The sequence below is a fragment of the Somniosus microcephalus genome, chromosome 1 (assembly GCF_052327205.1).
Source record: "Somniosus microcephalus isolate GS21.2 chromosome 1, FLI_Smic_1.0, whole genome shotgun sequence".
NCBI classification, from domain to species: Eukaryota; Metazoa; Chordata; class Chondrichthyes; order Squaliformes; family Somniosidae; genus Somniosus; species Somniosus microcephalus.
In genome coordinates, this window is record NC_140987.1 from 190,046,130 (window position 1) to 190,067,785 (window position 21,656).

At 45.9% G+C, this 21,656-nt stretch overlaps 1 protein-coding gene across 5 annotated transcripts in view; it reads left to right on the forward strand.

Moving 5' to 3' along the window:
* The window catches only part of mctp1a (multiple C2 domains, transmembrane 1a), a 960,306-nt gene that overhangs the window by 820,930 nt on the left and 117,720 nt on the right, over positions 1-21,656 (forward strand). For all 5 annotated transcript variants that reach the window (XR_015078481.1, XM_085988645.1, XM_085988632.1 and 2 more), the window contains one exon: positions 6,135-6,254. Coding sequence is in view for 4 of the 5 variants with exons in the window: in XM_085988645.1 (XP_085844771.1) it covers positions 6,135-6,254 (120 nt within the window). In the remaining variant the exon portion in view is untranslated. The remainder of the gene's footprint in view (positions 1-6,134; positions 6,255-21,656) is intronic.

Consider the following 21,656-nt stretch of genomic DNA (forward strand, 5'->3'; position numbering starts at 1 on the left):
AAGAAATCTTAAAGTACCATAGGCATGGTATATTTTTTGTTGCAATGTTTACTGAATCTTTTTAATATTGTGTTTTATTTGCGTTGATTTGCCATATTTCTGACATTTTTGTTGATATATATTTTTGCAACTATTTCTAGGGCCAGTTTTTATTTACTCTTATGGTAAGCTTCTTTTTAAAGCACCTCAAATACAGTTTTTTGGAGTTGAAGTGGAACAAGATGGAGATAAGCATGGCAGGGAGATTGATGTGATCAATCTCTGGAGGAGTGGGGCTTGCACCCACAACCTTCTGACTCAGAGACAGAAGTGCTACCACACTGAGCCAAGCTGACAGTTATAGATACATATAGACTTATATATTGAAAACTGTGTAGGGTACATCACTCAGTGGCACTTACTAGAAGAGTTCTAGTAACAGTCATTGATATTTCACCAAAACTCTTTCTTCATTTTTGCAGTTACTGTGAAATAAGCCTATACACTTACAAAGTAGACTTTTTAAATATTTTATCTTCTTCACATTGCTCAGTGATCTAGTGCTGAAGGTGTTTGGTTTTCTGTTGTTATTTTGCTGTCAGCTGTGACTCAATTGGTAGCACCCTTGCCTCTGAGTCAGAAGGATTGCGGGTTCAAGTCCCACTCCAGACACTTAGCACAAAAATCTAGGCTGACACTCCAGTGCAGTACTAAGGGCGTGCTGCACTGTCGGAGGTGTCGTCTTTCAGATGAGATATTAAACCGAGGCCCCGTCTGCTCTCTCAGGTGGATGTAAAAAATCCCATGGCACTATTTCGAAGAAGAGCAGGGGAGTTATCCCTGGTGTCCTGGCCAATATTTATCCCTTAATCAACATAACAAAAACAGATTATCTGGTCATTATCACATTGCTTTCTGTGGGAGCTTGCTGTGTGCAAATTGGCTGCTGCGTTTCCTAAATTACAACAGTGACTCCACTTCAAAAGTAATTCATTAGCTGTAAAGTGTTTTGGGACGTCAGGTGGTCGTGAAAAGCGCTATATAAATGCAAGTCTTTCTTTCTTTTAATCATTTGAAACATTCTGGTAACGAGCTGGACAGCTGTCCAACCAGAAATGGTACAGTCTGATGATGAGCAACGTTTCAGATTAGCTCAATGATATTAGTAGATAGCTGGCAACTTGGTGTCAAAACAGCAATCCTACCTTCATAAATAACTGGGAACATTGGCCCAGAAATTCAGGTCGGACGCTTCCCGCGGGTGCAAGCCTCCGTCCTGCACTTACCTAGCGTGCCAGCCGTTGAGCTGTGGGCCCGTGTGGGATTCCGATCCTGGGCCTGCTCCAGCTGCCAGCGTGCAGTGTTTGCGCATCCCAGGGGCGCAGTTAATTCGATGCGTCCCCTGGGATCACGTGGGCCATGGAAATGCCCATTCATAAACTTGACAGAAAGAGCTGTCAAAACTATAAATACTATAAGCCCCAAAATATCACTAAAACTTCAAATAATTTTTTTTTTTAATTAACATTTTAAAAATAACTATAAATTACATAAAATAACTATTTTAAACAATAATTTAAATTTTTGAAAAAATTAATTACATTTTCTAACGGGGCTAAAAATAAACTTAACTTTCTTTAAAGTATTTAAAAATAATAAACCTGTGGAAAAAATGTTTAAATTTTAATTAATTCACTACTTACCTTGTTAAAAGCAGGCCTTGCACCTGCTTTTTACATGTGTAACTCCTGGAGACTTACCCTCCCGGAGAAACCTGAAAAAAAAACTTAAGTTCCATGCGCACGTGCTGCCTCTCCGGTGTACGCGTTCGACCTCTGAACCCTTTCCTTTAAGGGAACGGAAGTTCCGGTTTCCCACGCATGCGCAGTGCATGCACGAAACCGACACTTCCATTGGGCCTACGGGTGAGTACCCCGTGCGTACTCACCCGTGGAGACCCGAATTTCTGGGCCATTGTAGGAATAAACTGGCGCAGGAGAGAGGCATCTTAATCAAATTGGAGCAAGGAGACTTGCAAGGAACATTGAGGCAACAATTGAAAATCTTTTAAACTAGATAGGTTGGGTGGGGGTGGGGTGGGGGGGTGTAGGGCAGTAAGATAAATGGATTCCAGATGAAATAGATTGTAGTTTAATTTAGTCAATAGATGGGTATAGATACATAAATGTGCCAGAACACGGGGAAAAGCTGACACAAGGAGACTTGAAGGAAGGGAAATCGGCATTAAGATGCTTATATATGAACACTAGAAGCACTAACAATAAAATGGTAGAACTGGAGGCAATTGTGGCAGTTGGGAACTGCAATGTGGTGGGAATATCAGAAACACAGCTAAACCCAGAGGATGGAAATTAATTTATTATTCAGGGGTATAGAGTCTTCCAAAAGAACAGAAAAGGAGGTGGTGTCAGGGACATCTGGGAGGTAAATTAAGTTGATCCAGTGGAGGGGGTAAGCTAATCTCGATAGAAATCTCTGCTGTTTATAAATCCAAGCTAATACTAGGGGTTACTCACAGACCACCAGGTTAACAAATAAATGACAGTTTCACCTATGAGTAGATAAGAGGGGAGTGTGAGAAATGGAAAATTATATTTTAAAGCAACTTTAGGACTGATACCAGAAAGTTCTTCTTTCCACAAAGATTGGTCAACACATGGAATATACTCTTGGATAGAGCAGTAGAGATGAAAACCCTGGAATCATTTAAGAAACAACTGGATACAACAATGGGGGGAATGTAGGGTTGTTCTGGATGGATGAATTAAGATGCGTGAAATGGCCCTGCATATCTATAAGGATTTTGTGTAATGCCCATTATTTTCAAGTTACAAAGCCACCTTTTAAATTGGGGCGATCAGAGTCCATAGAGGATATTGAGGCACAGCTTTGAAGAGTAGCTAACATGATTTAAGCCCAATAGAAATTTACCTTAAAGCAAATTATATTTTTTATCTGCAATATGTGGGACAACTGAATGGAAATTCTGGAATGATCACCCAGGAAATAATTTCTAACAAGCAATTTGCTTTTTGCCCATCTGTAATGTTGTAGGTTTGAGGATTTCATGGGTATTCTTCTGTGCACCTATCCAAGTGCAACCACCAACTTGCTAGGGACCATGGCCAGCATTTTTGCAATGTATCAAAAATAAGGCAGTGGTATTTTCAGTTTTGGAGTAATATCCTACTAATGGAGAAATGCGCTCTGTTTTGTTTTCTGTTCCCTTTGATGGTATACAGTAGAACAGTTTTACAGAGCATCAGATTACAGAAATACTGGATTGATAGACTCCCTACTGTTTTGCATTGCAGGCTATAAGAAATTACTTGAATTCAGAGTTTAAAAGAAAATATGTTATGTTAAATAATACCAGTTCACTTCAACTCAATTTATATGAAGTTATAATTTGTAACTAATTTAATGAAGTTTTAACACCTTCACTTATGGAGCCCAAATTAAGTGATTTAATGCAAATGTTTGATAGTAACTTTTTATATCCATACTAGCTGCTTTCCTGTGGTGCATGCTCATGATGTTTGGATGTTAATATTGAACTGTGTTCAACTTGGCCTTTCTCTTTAAGGCCACTGCTCAGGTGCTGCCTGTGGGAATTGGTCTAAGTAAGCACATCTTGAGGCCAATTAGAAGGTTATTGCTGCAGGATTTTTCTGTAAGTTGGCAGCTCTTTGTAGATCCCTGGCTCCTGCCCTTGCAGGGAGGCCAGGTTATCAAGGTCAGAAAACCTAGAAGGAAATTACTGGCATTCGTTTTCTTTTTATATCTTTTGACACTTCGAGTGATATCTGAAGTGTAACAGATTCACAGTTTTTATATATGATAGATCTACCGTGGTGTTGCTCAATGTAAGCAGAAGGAGTTGATGATGTGACTTGTGCTGCACTGAGATGATTAACACAGCATCAAGTATAATGGTGACAAAAATTAGTTTGACAGTTTTTTTTTAATGTGTAAATAGACTGCTATACAAAAGTATTGTAGCAATGTTTGTGCACAGAGGAAGGCACAATCATATCATGGCAGGAGTCACGTCTGATACTATAGCTCAATTTATTTTCTAAATCCTAATTTGAGTAAAACTAAGGATAAAACTCAAGAAATTCACATTGCAGAGGTTTCCATTGCAACAAATATATGCCTTAAAGCATTCATATGACATTTCTTTTCCTATTATTTCATTTAAAATAAACAGGATAACATCTACATTAAAATATCATGCAAGGACTGTAATACCAATATGTTAAGTGTTTGTTCACAAATATTACCAAAAGTAATTTCTAGGGTATAGTGTCTTCTGCTGAGAGTACTACGCCAGGTTTATCCTCTTTAGCAGCTTTGCAATATGTACCAAGACTGGGGGATAGATACCACTGCAGTAACATCTAATTTTGCTGTTGTCATGCTCTAAAACTTTACATTAACATGACAACAGACTTGGCAATAATTGTCAGAATTACAATTTACTATTCCAAGTTAATCAACCATTTTCCTAGATCTCCAAGTGTGAAACACACAGATCAAGATGGTGGGGGGAAACAGTATTTTTTTTTGCTAACTTCAGACAGAAATGCTAAAGGTTATACTTTAACCTGGTTTTTTGTGGGGGCAGGGCGTTTAGCATATTCTTTTGTTAAATGTAATTTAAATATTATTAACTTTTTGGATGTTAAGGAATATAAAGAAATGTTGAGAGCATAGACATGTGCCAGATTGGTAGAAGATGACCTTACCTATGTAATTCCCTTCATGCTGTGCAGTGTTGGGATGCAACACTTCACTTCAGGGAAGGAAGGAAAGAAAATCAAAGCAGGAGTCATCCCAGGTTATTTCATGTATTTACTTGAGACTTGCAACCGAGCAAGATTGGTAGGAGTCTAGGATCAAGTTGATCACTCCTGCAACCTGTGAGTCACATGGTAAGACCAGAAGGTGTCAGGTGAGTAGAATACCTTTTTAAGAGGAGAAAGGGCATCTTCCCGTAAACTAAGTCAAAAGAAAATTTTGGTGAAAGATAGAGGGGGGAAAATTTGGTTGCTTTGTGCTAAGGGGGCGCAAAGAAACTAGCACCCGGGAGCGGTGCCGCCAACGCCTCCCATGAAATTTAGCAGGAGGTTAGCGGTGGTGTTAACCGTTAGCACCCCACTGTGATGTGCCGCCGATGATGACATCATCGCCGTGCGCAGCGCCCTGGCTGCGATCTTCGGTATCACCCCCTGACTTACCGCCGGGCGCTATGTCCGACAGGGTCAGGGGGGCCTACCTGCGGCCGGGGCGGCGCTAATTACGAGGTGCCGGGTGGCCATTTTTGTTGCTGGCCACCTGCCAGCACCTGTCCCTGTTGCCGTCCCCGGCCTCCTCAACACCCCGCCCCCCCCCCCCCCCCGCCCCATGGAGTGCCCGCTGCACTTCATGAGACCGGCAATTCTCTTGAGTGCCGGACTCTTTTGCCAGCACTCCGATCCCTGGTGGCCCAGCTGAGCCCCGGGTCACGCTGCACTAGGCCCCTCCCCTTTAAGAAGGGGAGGAAGGCCTGCAGTACCGCGGCGCGACGTGCCGCAGTATTCCCTCGCAGCGCCCCAAGAGGGAGGCGGGGTGCTTCCAGTAGAGCCCCACTTCCCTCTTGGAGCGCTACTGATGAATTTCGGCCGCAGGAGTGCTAATTTTTTCGGGGCGCTAAAAGTAGCGCCCCAAAGTGGGCACAACTCAATTTTTCCCCCAGAATTTTTAATTGAAAATCCTGTCCATTTACCTTCAATAGAGTTAGTTTTAGCAGCTCAGTGCTTCCGTTTGTTAACATCACAGCCCAAGTTTAGTGACCAGCCTCAGCTGATATTTGCATTCTGGTCTCCCTCTACATCAGATAAAAAGAAAGTGCCTAAAAGCAGGAGTTGGCAGCTCTCTCCCAAAATAGAGTTCATTATGGCCTACCAAATAACCATAGAGCAGTATTAGCTGAACTCTACCAGCAACAACCACTGAGACTTTAAAGGGGGCAGAATGCAACATAAAAGTACATAAAAATATTAAAAAGATTGTTTAAGAAATTATCTGCTTGATTTTACTCTACATGATTTGTTTATGACTGATGATTTTTACCTCATTATTTTGTCTAGATCTATCTTGTTATAGTTTGGAACTTTGAACTCTTTATGATCCCACTGATGATACTCATTTTGATGATCTACAACTACTTTCTAATTAGATCAGGAAAGGACACCAGAATAAGCTCTATGGTAAGAATCACATTTTGTCATTTTTCCTTAATCAGCCTCAGGCTAAAACTTGTTTGGCTACTAGACTCTTAAAAGTTGGACCTTGTTCTTACAAAACCAACATATTGCTCAACCTCCCCCATTCTACAGCAGATTAGAGCTCATAATCATGATAGATTTTAATGCTGTTTAAAACTATTGCATTGTTCATCCACCATTCAGATATAGAACACTCCCTTTTCCCAAACAAGTTCTGTATCAGGATATTTATTGTGTCTATTTGTATTTGGAATTTCCTCTCAATTTAATTGACAATAGTTTGAAATACAATTTGTGAGGCCTGGTTGGGACCTGACACTCATTACTAAAAGAGCAAGGAGCATTATTCAGACTCAAACGCTGCATTGGCTGATGTGTTTTATTCTCAACCGTAGTCATAACAAGTCCAGGCAGTATTAGATTCTAATATTGATTAGCCATGGGCTTGTAAACAGCAAGACTGTTGTACTGCTTTTTTTAGTAAACGCACAATGATTATAATTCCTGTTTTTTTTGTACTGTATGAACTTTCAATCATTAGGTTTTTTATTAATTCTGAAATTAGTAGGGGTAACCATAATGTTTAATTATTCTTTTTTCATTTGAGAAACAAAATAAACTTATGCTTTCCTCCTTTATTTCTTTTTCTTCCTCATTAATTTTCCCTTCAATTTTCTCCCATAGCTCATACTCCCTTGTAGGCAGCAAGTTAGGCGAGAGTACAATTCCATTTCGGTCACAAGCCCTCAGCCCCTTACCCAAATGTTCATTATTAATTTGTGAGCTGGACAGAGAGTGTTGGCAGGCTAGTGTGGGAGGAATCAAAACCAAACCCAATCCAGTCCTTACCTAATGCCCATGCGTGGGCACTTCTGGCAGGAGCCACTGGAGAATGATCAGGAATGGAAACTAGTTGATTTTCTCTTGCAAACCTTAACTAAGGTTTCCCAAAATGTTTATTTATGGTTGGGCTTTTTTAAGTAGCCTAGGAATTAAAAGATATGTTAATAATCCTATTAATGATTTTAGTGTGGTATTGGCAGAGGCATGGGAACAGCTATCACCCATCCCAAGTTGGGTGTTATGGGTCCAGGGCGACTCAATAATATGGAATGTAAGAAACGGCCTGTATTGTTTCACAAAAATGACCTCAAATAAATAATTAATTAAAATTATCTTTTCTTTTCTCATGCTTTGGTTATCAGACACCATTTTTTGCCTGGCAATGTATGATGTTGACTTGTTTAAAGGGATGGGGGCAGAGAAGATTCAAGATCAGGCATATTGTACCCCCTTGTATTTGATCAGTTTGAAAAGTACCATATCCTAAGTCTTTAGTTATTAAATGTGCCATTGTCACCCACATCTCAAGAATGAATTTTTAAAAAGAAGGTAATTGACTTCATGAGATCTATACACAGAGACAGAGAAGAAAAACAACAGGATTTCATAACCTGTACAAAATAAACTGACTACACTGCTGAGGAAGGCTTTTAAATTGCAAAATCTTTGGGGTCCATGCCATGTCTCAACCGCTAAGATGGGCTCACCTCTGCTGATCGGCAGGCTGATACACATGCTTTCTTTTGGCATACTGGTGTGCAGATATTTCTCCAGGCCAGGGATGAGGGAACTTCCAGCCTGGGAGTCTTCGGCATCATCATCCTTCCTCAGCCCCCTTAAAAAGGAGACCAATGACCACACGACAAACATGTTTTGCAACCCCAACCCCAGCATGCTTCAGCACAGGACAGGCATGCATCCAAACTGTATCCTTGACCCTGCAAACTTTAGCAGGGTGAGTGCTAAAGGTCACTGGCAAGTGATCCCTTCATTTATGTTAGGATCAAAGTCCCACTAGCTTTTGGGCTCATTGTAGAGTTGCCAACTCGGGTTAGATGTATTCCTGGAAGCTTCATCACATGACCCCCGCCTCCAACCACCCGCCCTGATGATCCCGCCAGTAGTTGCCCAACATGTCCATCCTCATGGCCCACCGCCTTCCCACGCCAATTTGAAAACGGATAGTCTCTTCATTACACTACTGGATGATTCTTGACTGTCAAACAGTCTTTATCCCTATCTCTAATACTTTAATAACTAAAGAAAGAAAATTAACCAAAAAGTACACAATTGTTTTAATGCCTCTATGATTGCAACAGTGTCTGGAGATTAATCTTAAATTCTTGGAGATTCCAGGACAATCCTGGATGACTGTCAACACTAACCCGTTGTGTTCTGAGGAGTATCTGATTATCTTAGTCGTCTCCGTTCCCTATAACATCTGATCCTACTCAAACTAGATATTTATCCAATTTTTGGGGGAAGAATTAATTAACACAACATCAATTACTTGTGCTGATAGTCTGTTCAACATTTTAAAATTCGTTCATGGGATGTGGACATCACTGGCAAGGTCAGCATTTATTGCCCATCCCTAATTACCCTTGAGAAGGTGGTGGTGAGCCATCTTCTTGAACCGCTGCAGTCTCTGTGGTGAAGGTACTCCCACAGTGCTGTTACGTAGGGAGTTACAGGATTTTGACCCAGCAACAATGAAAGAACGACGATATATTTCCAAGTCAGGATGGTGTGAGACTTGGAGTGGAACTTAGAGGTGATGATGTTCCCACAAGCCTGCTGCCCTTGTCCCTCTAGGCGGTAGAGGTCGCGGGTTTGGGAGATGCTGCCAAGAAGCCTTGGCGAGTTGCTGCAGTGCTTTTTTTTTTAGAAGGTACACACTGCAGCCATCGTGCGCTGGTGGCAGAGGGAGTGAATGCTTAAGGTGGAGGATGGGGTGCCAATCAAGTAGGCTGCTTTATCCTGGATGGTGTCAAGCTTCTTGAATGTTGTTGGAGTTGCACTCATCCAGGCAAGTGGAGAGCATTCCATCACACTCCTTACTTGTGCCTTGTAAATGGTGGAAAGGCCTTGGGGAGTTAGGAGGTGAGTCACTCGCTGCAGAATACCCAGCCTCTGATCTGCTCTTTTGGCCACAGTATTTATGTGGCTGGTCCAGTTACGTTTCTTGTTAATGGTGCAACTAAGTGGCTTGCTAGGCCATTTCAGAGGGCAGTTAAGAGTCAACCACATTCCTGTGGGTCAGGAGTCACTTGTAGGCCAGCCCAGGTAAGGATGGCAGATTTCCTTCCCTAAGTGAAGATTGGTTCACTAATGGGTTTTTGCGACAATCCGGTTGTTTCATGGTCACCATTACTGTACCAGCTTTTTAATTCCAGGTTTATTGAATTAATTGAATTTAAATTCCCCAGCATACAATATGATACTTAATTCTGAAACTGAGTTCTCTAATTCTGCACTCACAGAGTAATTCGGATAGATTTCAGACATCTACATCTCTTTGAAGATCTGACTCACGTGCCCCCTCAATCTTCTTTGCTACAGTGAAAACAAGTTCAGTTCTGTAATTCTCACTTGACAATTTAGAGCCTTCAGTCCTGGAATCATTCTTGCCACTCTTCTATGAATCCCCTCCAATGTGGAAATGTGGTTTTGAAGTTATGGTTTCCCAAACAGCATACAATATGACTATGGTATGGGTGATATGAACCATGGGAGCTGTATCTACATTGCTGGGTCAGCCCAGACTGCTTGAAGACCAACATTGAACAGATGCCAGGGAACAGGCTAGTTACCCACTCTTCAGGTTAGCAATATCAGGGGGAGCTAAGAATGGAGAGAAAGATGTGGAGTTAGGATTTCTATTTTGTCAGAAATATAAACATGGGTTTGATGAACCTTTCAAATTATCAGCTGAAGAGTTGACCAACTCTATTTTACATCGGCACTTCAGACAGAAGATAGTGGACCACATAATTTTTGGAGAGAATTGTTTACCATTAATTTGGAAAATAAGTTGTGAAATTATTTTGAGAAATTCTAGTATGTTGAACTGAACTTTTTTTCTTAAATTAGTTTTTTTAATATATCGTATGTAATTCTGAAGAAAGCACCTCGGTTCTGCTATTTAAAATTGCTTCTGAATATTTTTGACTATTACTTATTGATTGCCTACAGATTTTCAGGTGTATGCAGCAGCTGTATACCCTTGATTCTAATATTTTATTACATCCAGTACAGCTAGTACCTGCCAAGTAAAAGATGTTTGAGGCAGTTTCAGATATCAAAACATTCTCATCAGCTCTGTTTCAACTGAGATCATGGGTTAGATTGCTACGTGAGCTTGAGTAAGAGCATCTCCATCCTCAGAGTAGCATGCCAGGCCTGTCAGATCAACTCTAGCAGGGCTGGCCCTCAAAAAGCTGTCTGAGAAGTCTGACAAATTCGTCAGACATATGACTGTGGTTTGAACCAATCCTCACCCAGGATTTGAACCTGCAATCAAAAAATTGGTAATGCAAGTGTTTTACAGTCAGGCTGTTACACGCTACAGGACAGTGATTGTTTTCATGCACTAAACGTACTGAACATCACAGTAAATAGTGTAGATGGGAGCAGAATGTTGTAAAGGTTCCATGATTGTGAGCTTAATTTGTGCTTTTTGTGAGAATAATAAGCCCAATTTTGTTATTGGAATAGATCAATTGATACTAGATTTGATTATCAGATCTGTCTCTGATGCCCACACTACTGAATGCTAGTAGTGGCAACATTGAGACCAATATTTGGACTAGATTAGCAGTGGTACTTCTGAGAGCAATGTAATTATGCATTGTGCAATGGTGTATGGATTAGCCTGCGATTCCACTTCCCCACATAGCGTCCCCGATTTTCCTGGAGCTGTCGGGCGGGGTTTCATGCGGGCGGGGGCTGAAAATCGCAGAAATAGGGGGTCGCGACCCCCCCCCCCGCCCGATTCCCCGCCCGACTTTCGCCCCCGTGTTTCAGCGCGACCCGAATCAGTCCCGCCCGCAGCAGGCGGGACTGGTCGGCGGGAGCCTAATGACCAATAATTGGCATGTTTAATCCTATTTTCAGGGGCCCTTGGAATTTTCAGCCTTTCCCCACATAAACCACACCTGGTGGGAACACCGCTGATGAAACCTGGCATGAACAATGTCGGCTTGCTTGCTTTCGGCTGCAGGTCAATCATGAATGAAGAGATTTAATCATCCAGCATTTGTAGGCTGCAGGACCTTGTTGCTCAAGGCTTGGGGCAACTTGTTGAAGGCTTAGGCACAGCTGTGGAAGGTCGGAGCCTCACACACTTCTCCAGTGTGAGCTCCTGGGAAGCCCCTCTCAGCACCCTAACTCAGCGCCTCCTCAACGGAGGCATCTGCCAGAAGCATGGGAGGCCTTTTGTTCCTTCCCTTCTTCGCATTAGAGGATCTCCAACAGCAGAGGAGGCTGCAGCAGATCCAGCAACAACAGCAGATCCAGCAACAACATCAGATCCAGCAACAACAGCAGCACCAGCAACAGCAGCACCAGCAGGAGCGACAGGCTGCGGCTCAGCCACCTGAGGCAGCACAGGCCAGAAGGGGCCAGCGCATGGAAGGCCGTCGGCGCAGGAGATACCCCCCAAACAGGGTCTACAGACACAGGGTGAGCTACCTCAACATGACTGAGCAGCAGTGCCAAAGGCGGCTCCGACTTTCGCGAGAGGTAGTGACTGACATCTGCGCAATGCTACAGCAAGACCTGGAATCCAGAGCACCAGGTTGACACTCCTTACCAGTGGCCATCAAAGTCACCACCGCACTTTTGGCATGGAACTTTTATGCCACAGGCTCCTTCCAGGGATCAGCAGCAGACATCAGCGACATCTCCCAGGCGGCCGCACACACTTGCATCAAACAGGTCACCGATGGCCTCTTTGCCCTCGCACACAATCACATCCATTTCACCCGGGATCGCGCAAGTGTGAGGGCGCGAGCGCATGGATTAGCTCAGCTGGCAGACTTTCCAAGGGTGCAGGGCATCATTGACTGCACACATGTGGCCTTTAGGGCATCCCATCGCAATCCAGGACTTTTTGTCAACCGCAAGGGCTTCCACTCCCTTAATGTTCAGCTGGTGTGTGACCACAAGAAGGAGATTTTGCATGTTTGTGCCAAGTACCCTGGCAGCTGCCATGACTCCCTCATACTGCGCCAGTCTGCTGTGCCTCCGCTATTCAGTCCGCCAAACAAACTTCAGGGATGGCTACTTGGAGACAAGGGATATCCCCTGCGGAGTTGGCTAATGACGCTGGTGAGGAGACCAGCCAACGAAGCTGAGGAGCGCTACAACTCCAGCCACATTTCCACCAGATGCATTATCGAGCAAGCCATCGGATTGCTGAAGATGCGCTTCAGATGCCTCGATAGATCAGGTGGAGCCCTACAGTACTTACCAGCCAGGGTCTCCAAAATCGTTGTGGTATGCTGTGTGCTTCACAACATGGCACAGCGTCGTGGCTTGCCGATTCCGCAGGACCAAGAGGCTCCTCACAGAGCCGCCTCGGATGAGGAGGAGGAGGAGGAGGAGGAAGAGGACGGAAACGAGCATCCTGCAGAGGCCCGTCAACCAGCGGCACCAGTGCGCGAGAACATTGCTGGGCGGAATGCAAAGAACGCACTCATCCTGGCCAGATTTGCGTAGCCTGGTACCTCAAACACTGTAGCCTCGCTGCTTCTTAACTGACCATGGACAGTGGCCCATCCCTGCGCATTTCTACCTATTGGACCAGCTTGCTGACATCTGCAAGTAATCGTAAGGCCTCAATGTGAAATCCCCATTTGCCAAATGACAGATGCCACAACTCCAGCAGTTGCCACCAGATTTTTTATGTACAACAAAGTGATGGCATTAAAACTATATACAAGACTTCTCACCCAAGTGACTGCCCTTGTGATTAGTGGTGCTTTATTTTTCTCTTATGCGTGCTCCTACGTAGTGGTACCCCTGTGGCTTCAGCAGATGTGGAGGCCCTTGCTCACTTTGCTGCTGCTCCTGTCTCGACACCTTTGGCGGGCGTCCTCTGGGGTGGCGAGCCTGTGAGGGCTCGCCAGCAGTCTGCTGCTCCTGCGGCTGTGCAGGGGTTGAGACTCCTATCTCACCTGGGTGTGGACTCCGGCGGGGCTCTGACCGAGGGCTCTGAAGTGGCATGGAAGTGAGAGCGCGTGGCGAGGAGCCCCCACTTCCCTGAGGTGTACCAACAACCTCCCTCATGGGTCAGCTCCCCCTCAGTGCCTGCAAGTGGCTGGAGAGCACCTTGCTGCACATCAGGGGGGCCATGGGGACCAGTCTCTGCACTGGAAGTCCTGCTCAGAGGGACTTCCATGAAGGTCTGGTTTCGGTGCTCAATAGATGCCCATCACTCCTCAAGAGATGTCATTCTATTCTGAGCATTCACCATGTTTTCGATACCCTGGCGACAAAGCTCTTCCATGGCCGTAGCCCTCCTCTCCTTGGCTGCAGCCCTCCTCTCCTCGGCCGCAGCCCTCCTCTCCTCGGCTGCAGCCCTCCTCTCCTCGGCTGTAGCCCTCGTCTCCTCGGCGGTAGCCAGCCTTTACCACGGAGGTAGCCATACTTTCCGTGGTGATGCTTTCATGCGCCAATGACTCCAATAAGGCTGTGCTCATGCTCGCCATGGACTCCTCCATTCGCTCCACACTCGCAGCGACCCTGGAGACAAAACCTGCCAGAGGCTCCTGCATCTGTGCATGGAGATCCATCACCTCCTCTCTTGCGGATGGACCCAGAGGCATAGGGTCGACATGCAGCTGAGCTGAGCTGGCAGAGGCCTGCGCCCTCCGACGAGGACTCTCCACTGCTGTCCCTGTCTCCACAATCTGCTGAGGCTCACCTGTGAGCTGTGAAACACCAGGTGACAACACTACTCTATGTCCCGAAGGCCCCCCCCCCCCGAGGTGTGAGTGTCTGCGCTGGTGCTGGGTGCGCTTACTTCTGCTGACGCTGCGCCCTCAGAGGCTGGAGCTTCCTCTGAGGAGTCTGGCTGCAAAGCCTCTTCCTCCTCAGCAATGGGGACGGGGGCTCCAGATGGTCCTGTGGGGGAGTAAAGGAAAGAGTTAGAGATCTGATGCCAAGGCTACTTGCACATTGGATTTGGCATATGCTCATAAGTCCAAATGATGTAGCTTCAGAATCATATCAGCGACTCATGCTATGTCAATGAGAGAGATGAGCAACTATTCTGTCACCAGCTTGCGGGCTTGCTCCTGTCTCTCCTGCCCCAGCTTCCGCAGGCAAGTCAGCCCCAGCAATCTCCATCACTGCTTCCTCCCAGGGGGTCAGGTGGGCGATTGAGGGTGGTCCTCCTCCAGTCCTCACTCGCGCTCTCTCCTGTTGTGAGCTCTCTTTTCCTGCAATGAGGGGGACAAGTGGAGTTTGAGTGAGAGTGCAGGAGTGAGTGTAGAGATTGCATAGCATAGATACTTAGAAGGAGACAAAGATGGTGTGAGGCTGCAAGACCAAGGGCCCTCCCTGTGTGTTGTCAGTTGTGTTCCAAGCATTAGAGTGAGAGGCAGTGTGAGGGCTGCATGGTGGAATAGTTATGTGAAGGTGAGCATAGAGAGATAGGGAATGGGTAAGGTGCATGGATGTGACTGTGAAGTGGGATGTGGAGGAAGAGATTGCTGAAGCTGAGTGCTGTTGGGGAAAGGAAATGGGGATCAGGTTGAGGGTTTTGGAAACTTCATACTTACTTTTCCTGTACAGTGAAGGTCATAGAAGCGCTTCCTGCACTGTATCCAGGTCCGTCGGGTGACTCCCTGAGAGTTAACCTCTGCTGCCACCTCCATCCATGCAGCCCTGGTCTCTTTGGGAGGCCTCTTCCTCCCTGAGCTAGGGACGAGGACCTCCCTGTGGGCCCTAACCCCATCCACCAATGTCTGGAGTGACATCTCATCAAATTTGGCAGCAGCTCGGCCTCTGCCGCTGGCAGCAGCTGGTGCAGGCTCCTCTGCCATTCTGCAGCACTGGTTGGGAAGCCTGCAGAGGTTGAAAAGCTTGCCGGACACTTTAAAAGCACCACGAATGATGACATCATACTGTGGGGCTTTCTGACTGGAAATGGACAATTAGCAAGGGTCCCCACACGCTGGAAATAAATTGGCCAATTGAGGGAAAATTGCATGCAGCTGGCTGACCCATTTGGATTCGGGTCGGAACCCGACATTCGGGGAACCCGACAATTCCCCGCACCTTCGGGAAAATCGGGGCCAGCAAGAGGGAAATTAGATGCAATTGTCCCCCCCCCCCCCCCAAAGTGGTCTAGTGTGCCTCTTACTGCCTGTTTAAGAATGGCAGGGCCAGTGGTTTGGTTAGAGAATGTTATGCAATGCTCCAGAAATAGAGGAAAAGAGGGGAAGAAAATTATTGGGAGATATGGGGGGGAAAAATCCCATACTAAATGAGATTTCTGTTCAAAAGTTACATATTATTTCATGTTTTCTCAGATGATAATATAAAAGGCACCAGGTTTCTTTATTTTGTAATTCTTTGTACTCTTCAAGGAGATAATGCCAAAGTGGTCACAGAATAAAAAACAAAACTAAAGAATCATAATAATAATAAATAATATATGCGGGACAACAGAGGCTGATGCTAGTCAGAGCAGAATGCAGGGTCATCCCTTCATTTTCCCATTGATGCCTGGTTTGTGTCCGATCTCATGCTGCGTGTTCTCACTCGTTGCTTTCTTTCCTCCTCTCACCCCTACATAAGATCAGTAGTTGGTATCAAAAATGTCAAAAATCATCGTGGAAGCTATAGAATAACAAATGTTTTCTGACACACATAAATACAAAATACTGAACTTACATCCTTTTTTTTAGTTTCCAGTCAATAATTTAGTACTAACCCATTGTCACAGCTTTTTCAGTTCCACTTATTCTCAGTTCAAATCTTCCTTGCTATGCATGTGCTATGTGCATGGGAAGACAATTTTGTGCCTGCCGTTAGCACCTCCAGGGGGTGCTAATGGGGTGCAAAGGGCTTATCACCCAGGTGGGGGCGCTAATAGCACCTGCCGAGAAATTTGGTGGAGCGCTACTGAGACGCTTCCGGTAGCGTCCCACCGAGTGATGTCATCGCCAAGTGACGCGACCCCATAGCACCGCGCCAAACCAGGCCGCACACAATTGGCGGAGTGCTAATTAAAGGGGCGGTCCGACTGTGCCCCGTGGCGACATTTTTTATTTGGAGGTAGGCCCCCCTTGGCGGCCCTTGGCGTGTTCTGTGGCCGCCATCGCGCCGTCCAGCTTTGCGCTCCACGCATGTCCCCGAGAGAAAGTGGAGCGCCCAAAATAGCGCTCCGCTTCCTCGCCAGGATGGTAAGCCCAATTTAGCAGCTGGGGCAGTATTCACGCCCCGGGCGCTAAATGTGAGGTGCTAATTCGGTTACCGCCTCCAAATGGGGCGTAACCGAATTTCGCCCCCATAAACTATGAACCAACCAAAGAAATGTGAGCCGAATGTTTTACCACCAGGCCTCCAGGCTGCTCCTGTGTCAAACATTAAAAGTAATTGAACCACAACGTCAGAGGGATTTAGATACATAACAGGTTATTCACTTGATATTCAGTGATTCTATTTGTCTAAGAGCAAAACATCACATAAGCACCCTCAGAAAAAAAAGCAAAGCTTCTTAATAATCTCAGGAGAACACTGTGAAAAGTTTAGCTTGTTTAGTTTGTTCAAAAAATTTCAGAGGTGTCATGTGAAATTCCACAAAATCAACTCTTTTGACAGTCAGAGTTCACCAGCTTAATTTTTTAAAATTTACTGGGGTTGAAATTCACCTCCTATACGTTTGAATTTATTGGAGTTCTCTGCCAGCTCCTGGAGGTCCACTGGTTGTAAACTGACAAGTTTGGCTTGGTCACTCACTTACTGTCTACTTACTTATGCACCCCCCAAGCAACAGTGCATCCTGTTGGCAAACCGCAGAATTTGTATAGGGCTGATATTAGTAGAGCCTGTAGTAAAGGATGTAATTCCAGCTGGAAAGATGCCAGTATGAATTTTGGGATGCCTAAAATAATTCTATCACACCAGGGATTACAATCAATGTCAGTCATGGTTTTTGAAAGACATTTATTTATATATGGTTTGTGGACCATCAGGAGAATTTCTTGGCTGTCTGCCTGCTTCTTACGGCTTATTCCACAGGCTGATCAAGATGAAGCGGGTCTTTGAAATATCTTTTTTTTCTTACTGAACTCCAACTGATGTAGTAGAAAGCAAAGTACCAGCATTAATCTCTCAAGAACTCAGAGGCCAACCTTGCTGCAGCGCAGTGTAATCCCTCAAGATGGCAAGTAGCCAGTCTTAGCACGTGGCAATCCAAGAAATGTGCCAAGCAGAGGCTAGCCACAAGCCCAAAGAAAGGGAATGAAATTCAATGGATTGAGTCAAGAGTAGGATTGGCAGTGGTCTGATAGCAGGTTGACCACTTGGCCTTTTCCCAAGAGAATTGTGAGTTGCATAGTGAAAATAAATTGGAGAGAAGAAAGTCAATGAGAAAGAGCTATTTTCTACCTTCTAACTTAATTTTCCTGACCCATACATTATTTATTGGCTAAATCAAACCTCAGTAAAAAGAACTGAGCACAAAGATATATCCCTAGAAGGATATATTGGTGGGGTTAGATGAAGAAGGGTGCGAGAAGGCTTGTGTGGTGCATAAACACTGGCATAGACCTTTTTGGCAGAATGGCCTGTTTCTGTGCTGTAAATACTTTGCAATACAACTTGAAGCAATGGGGTGGATTTTTGTCTTCACAGCCTGGGCTGTAATCTGGGGGGCACGGGGCGGAGAACACGCCCTTTATAGAATCCATCGCCCTTTATAGATTTTCATTCCATTGAAATCAATATCAGATGGGTTCTATAAAGTGCAGGTGATAGGCCTCAGCAGTGGTGAAAGCAAGAATCTACCCCAGTGAGTCAAAGCGGCATGGAAATTTACCACACAGCACCAAAGACAAGGGTAAGATGGGAACATAAATAGTTATGTACAGCAATAAACTCTGTTTAAAAAGTACATATATATTTACATATATAAAATTCGGGTCGGGGGCTTCCCGCAGGTGTAAGCCCCCGACCTGCACTTACCTAGCGCGCCGGCCGTTGAGCTGTGGGCCCACGTGGGATTCTGATCCTGGACCTCCTCCAACTGCCGGCGCGCAGGGCTTGCGTATCCCAGGGGCGCAGTTAGTTCGATGCATCCCCTGGGATCACGTGGGCCATGGAGAGCCAATGGTAGCAGGGAATGCTTCATTCATAAGTTTGACAGAAAGAGCTGTCAAACCTATAAATACTATAAGCCCCAAAATATCACTAAAACTTCAAATAATTTTTTTTTTAAATATCACATTTTTAAAATAACTATAAATTACATGAAATAACTATTTTAAACAATAATTTAAATTTTTGAAAAAATTAATTAAATTTTCTAATGGGGCTAAAAATAAACTTACCTTTCTTTAAAGTATTTAAAAATAATAAACCTGTGGAAAAAATCTTTTAATTTTAATTAATTCACCACTTACCTTGTTAAAAGCAGGCCTTGCGCCTGCTTTTTAAAAGTGTAACTGCTGGAGACTTACCCTCCCAGAAAAACCTGGGAAAAAAAGTAAGTTTGATGCGCACGCGCTGCCTCTCCGGCGCACGCGTTCCACCTCTCAACCCCTTCTTTCAGGGGAACGGAAGTGCCGGTTTCCCGTGCATGCGCAGTGCATGCAGGAAACCGGCACTTCCATTGGGCTTACGGGTGAGTACCCCATGCGTACTCACCCTTGGAGACCCGAATTTCTGGGCCATTGTGAAGCACCTTAAAAACCATCTGGGCTAGAAATTCATTATAGTCCAGGAATGGGCGGTATCATTAGAAAAGTTGGAGAATTAGTGCCAGGCACTAATGCTTTAGACTGCATGCAAAATTCGTGCTCACTGCTCAAAAAAATGGAGTCCTAAATCAAGTCTTACAGCCCAATCTCATTGGCGTTACACTCAAAGGGTGGACCAATATCAGGTGCAGTCTAATCGCAAGCCATAATTGCCACAGGCATTTTTCAGTACTTAAAGGGGAGGTTCATTGATGCTGCAGAACCTCATTCTCAGCATTGCTGGCTGTGCCGCTGCCTCAGCAAGCAGCAGCAGGACACGGAGCCAGTGGACTGAAGCAGCTATACTCGTGGCAGACCATGCCCCAGGGAGAGAGCCTGCAGATTCTGCGATCAAGCATTGGAGGCGTTGGTGTTCACAGAGGAGAGACAGAGGGCGGTGCTCTACCCAGCAAGTGGCAGAAGCCCCTCGCCGCAAGTCTTCCGCACCATATGGAGGGAGGTAGCGCAGCATGTCTCGGCAGCACTGTGGTCCCCAGGACCGACACACAGTGCAGGAAGAAATTTAATGACCTCACTCAGCTGGTCAGGGTGAGTCAATGCTTCAACAAATGATACATGCCACCATCTGTACCACAGTCTTCACACACTGCCCAAAGCACCACACCCCCAGCACTCACCCACCAACAATCTCTACCTACCAACATTTACACCCACATCTCACACCTTGCACACAACCACAGCTATTCAACTATGGCAGGCACATCACCCAGACACATTGCTCCACACTTGCTCACACACTTTCCTTTCTCTTGCAGGCCAAGGTGGCTCACAACAGGAAGGAGCAGGAGCGCACAGGCGGGACCAAGACGACATCCAACCACTTTCTGTGCTGGAGAATAGAGTGCTGCAGATTATTGGGTGCCAGGTGGTGGGCGCCGTGGCCACTGGCGACGTTGACCCTCTTGGGGACAACAATGGTATGTTCATCCCTACTCCTTCTTCTCACATCTCACTTCCCCCTCACCCCACAAGCATTTTGCTCTTTCCAGCTAATCATGCTGTATGCAAGCATTTCTCCCTTCCTGCTCCCCTCCCCTCACCTTGACCTGACTCTTGTGCCTTTATGCTTTCAGATAATGAGCAACCACCTGAGCAGCCTGTCCCTGAGGGCACCGTAGAGAGCAAGGTGGGAGGAGAGGAGGAGGAAGAACACACTGCGTCACTGCATGTCACACCTGCAGGCACCAGCTCAGATACTGGCACTACACGTTCTTTAGAGGCTAGTATAGTAGCGGGATCTGCACAGGGTGAGGCACCGGGGATGAGCAAGGCCAGGGAGAAAGGGTAGCTCGGGGGTCAGCTCCCCAGAGGTCGAGTTCTGCTGCTCAGGACTCAGATGAGGACCTCGATGGGGAGGCCTTTAGAAGAAGGGTGATGGGCATGCACACGGAGATGATAGGTGCAATGGCAAGGGTGCCCGAGAGCCTCTCGGCTATGATAAGAAGCGTGGAGGAGTCCGCCTCCAGCATTGCACAAGGCTCTGCGCACACCATGGAGCCCATCATTTCCAAAGGATGATAGACTCCCAGAGAGACCGTGGCGACCCAGATCTGGTGCCCCGTGTGATGAGCAATCTGGCAGCTTCCGTTGCAGCACAAGCGGAAGCGACACAATGTCTTAGTGCTGTAATGCAGTCTATGCTTGGTGGCATCCAATCTCAGACTGCTCTCATGCAGTCTCAGCTTGATGCCATGCAAGCTCTGACTGCTGCCATCATGGCTGGTCTACCACCGTTGACCAGGGTTTTCATGGTGTCACAGCAGGCCAGCAGTCTGTGCTGCAACAGATTGCTAGGGATGCTGAGGTGCTGCCCCGGGGGAGTGGTAGTGGGTCAGTGGAGCAGGAACCTGCTGTCCTCTCTCAGGATGGCAGCATTCCTGCTCCCACCACTGCCACTCCACCATTGCCCTTGTCGTTGCCTGTCATCCAGCCAGCCCAGACTGCTGCCGCCCATGCTGAGGTGGTGCAGTCTACAGCCGGGCCTTTCAGACCCAGAGCTGGTCGAAGGTGTCCTGCAAAGCCACCTGAAGTCTCCCGCACGGACACGCCGCAGCCTTCCACCAGCCCTGCTGCAGCCACTGGGCCAACACTTCGTAGGAGCACTAGAGCAGACAAAGGCACAGTAACGAGAGGCACTAAGGGATTGCACATGGGTGAATAGTTAATATTTTTGTTGTAAAAATGTGTTCACTGACTTGATAAATTTATTAATTCAGTTTGGATTCTTTTGTGGTGTGTCTCATTTCATCTTTGTGCTGTGATATGGCCTATGACAGGGATGGAATGATGGGGATGTTGTGAGCAATGGGGATCTGGGGTTTAATTCATTCGGACCGCAGTCTGATGAGGCAATCACAGACCACCCTTCCGGAAGGCCGATTGACTGGCTACCTCCTTCCCTTGCTTCTGTTCCTCCTCCTCATCGTCCTCCTCATCTTCCTCTTCATCCTTGTCCTCCTCCTCTCCCTCTTCCTCCTCCAGAGGTGGTCCCGCAATCCCTGGTGGCAAGGGCTGGGTCCTCATGATGGCCAAGTTGTGGAGCATGCAG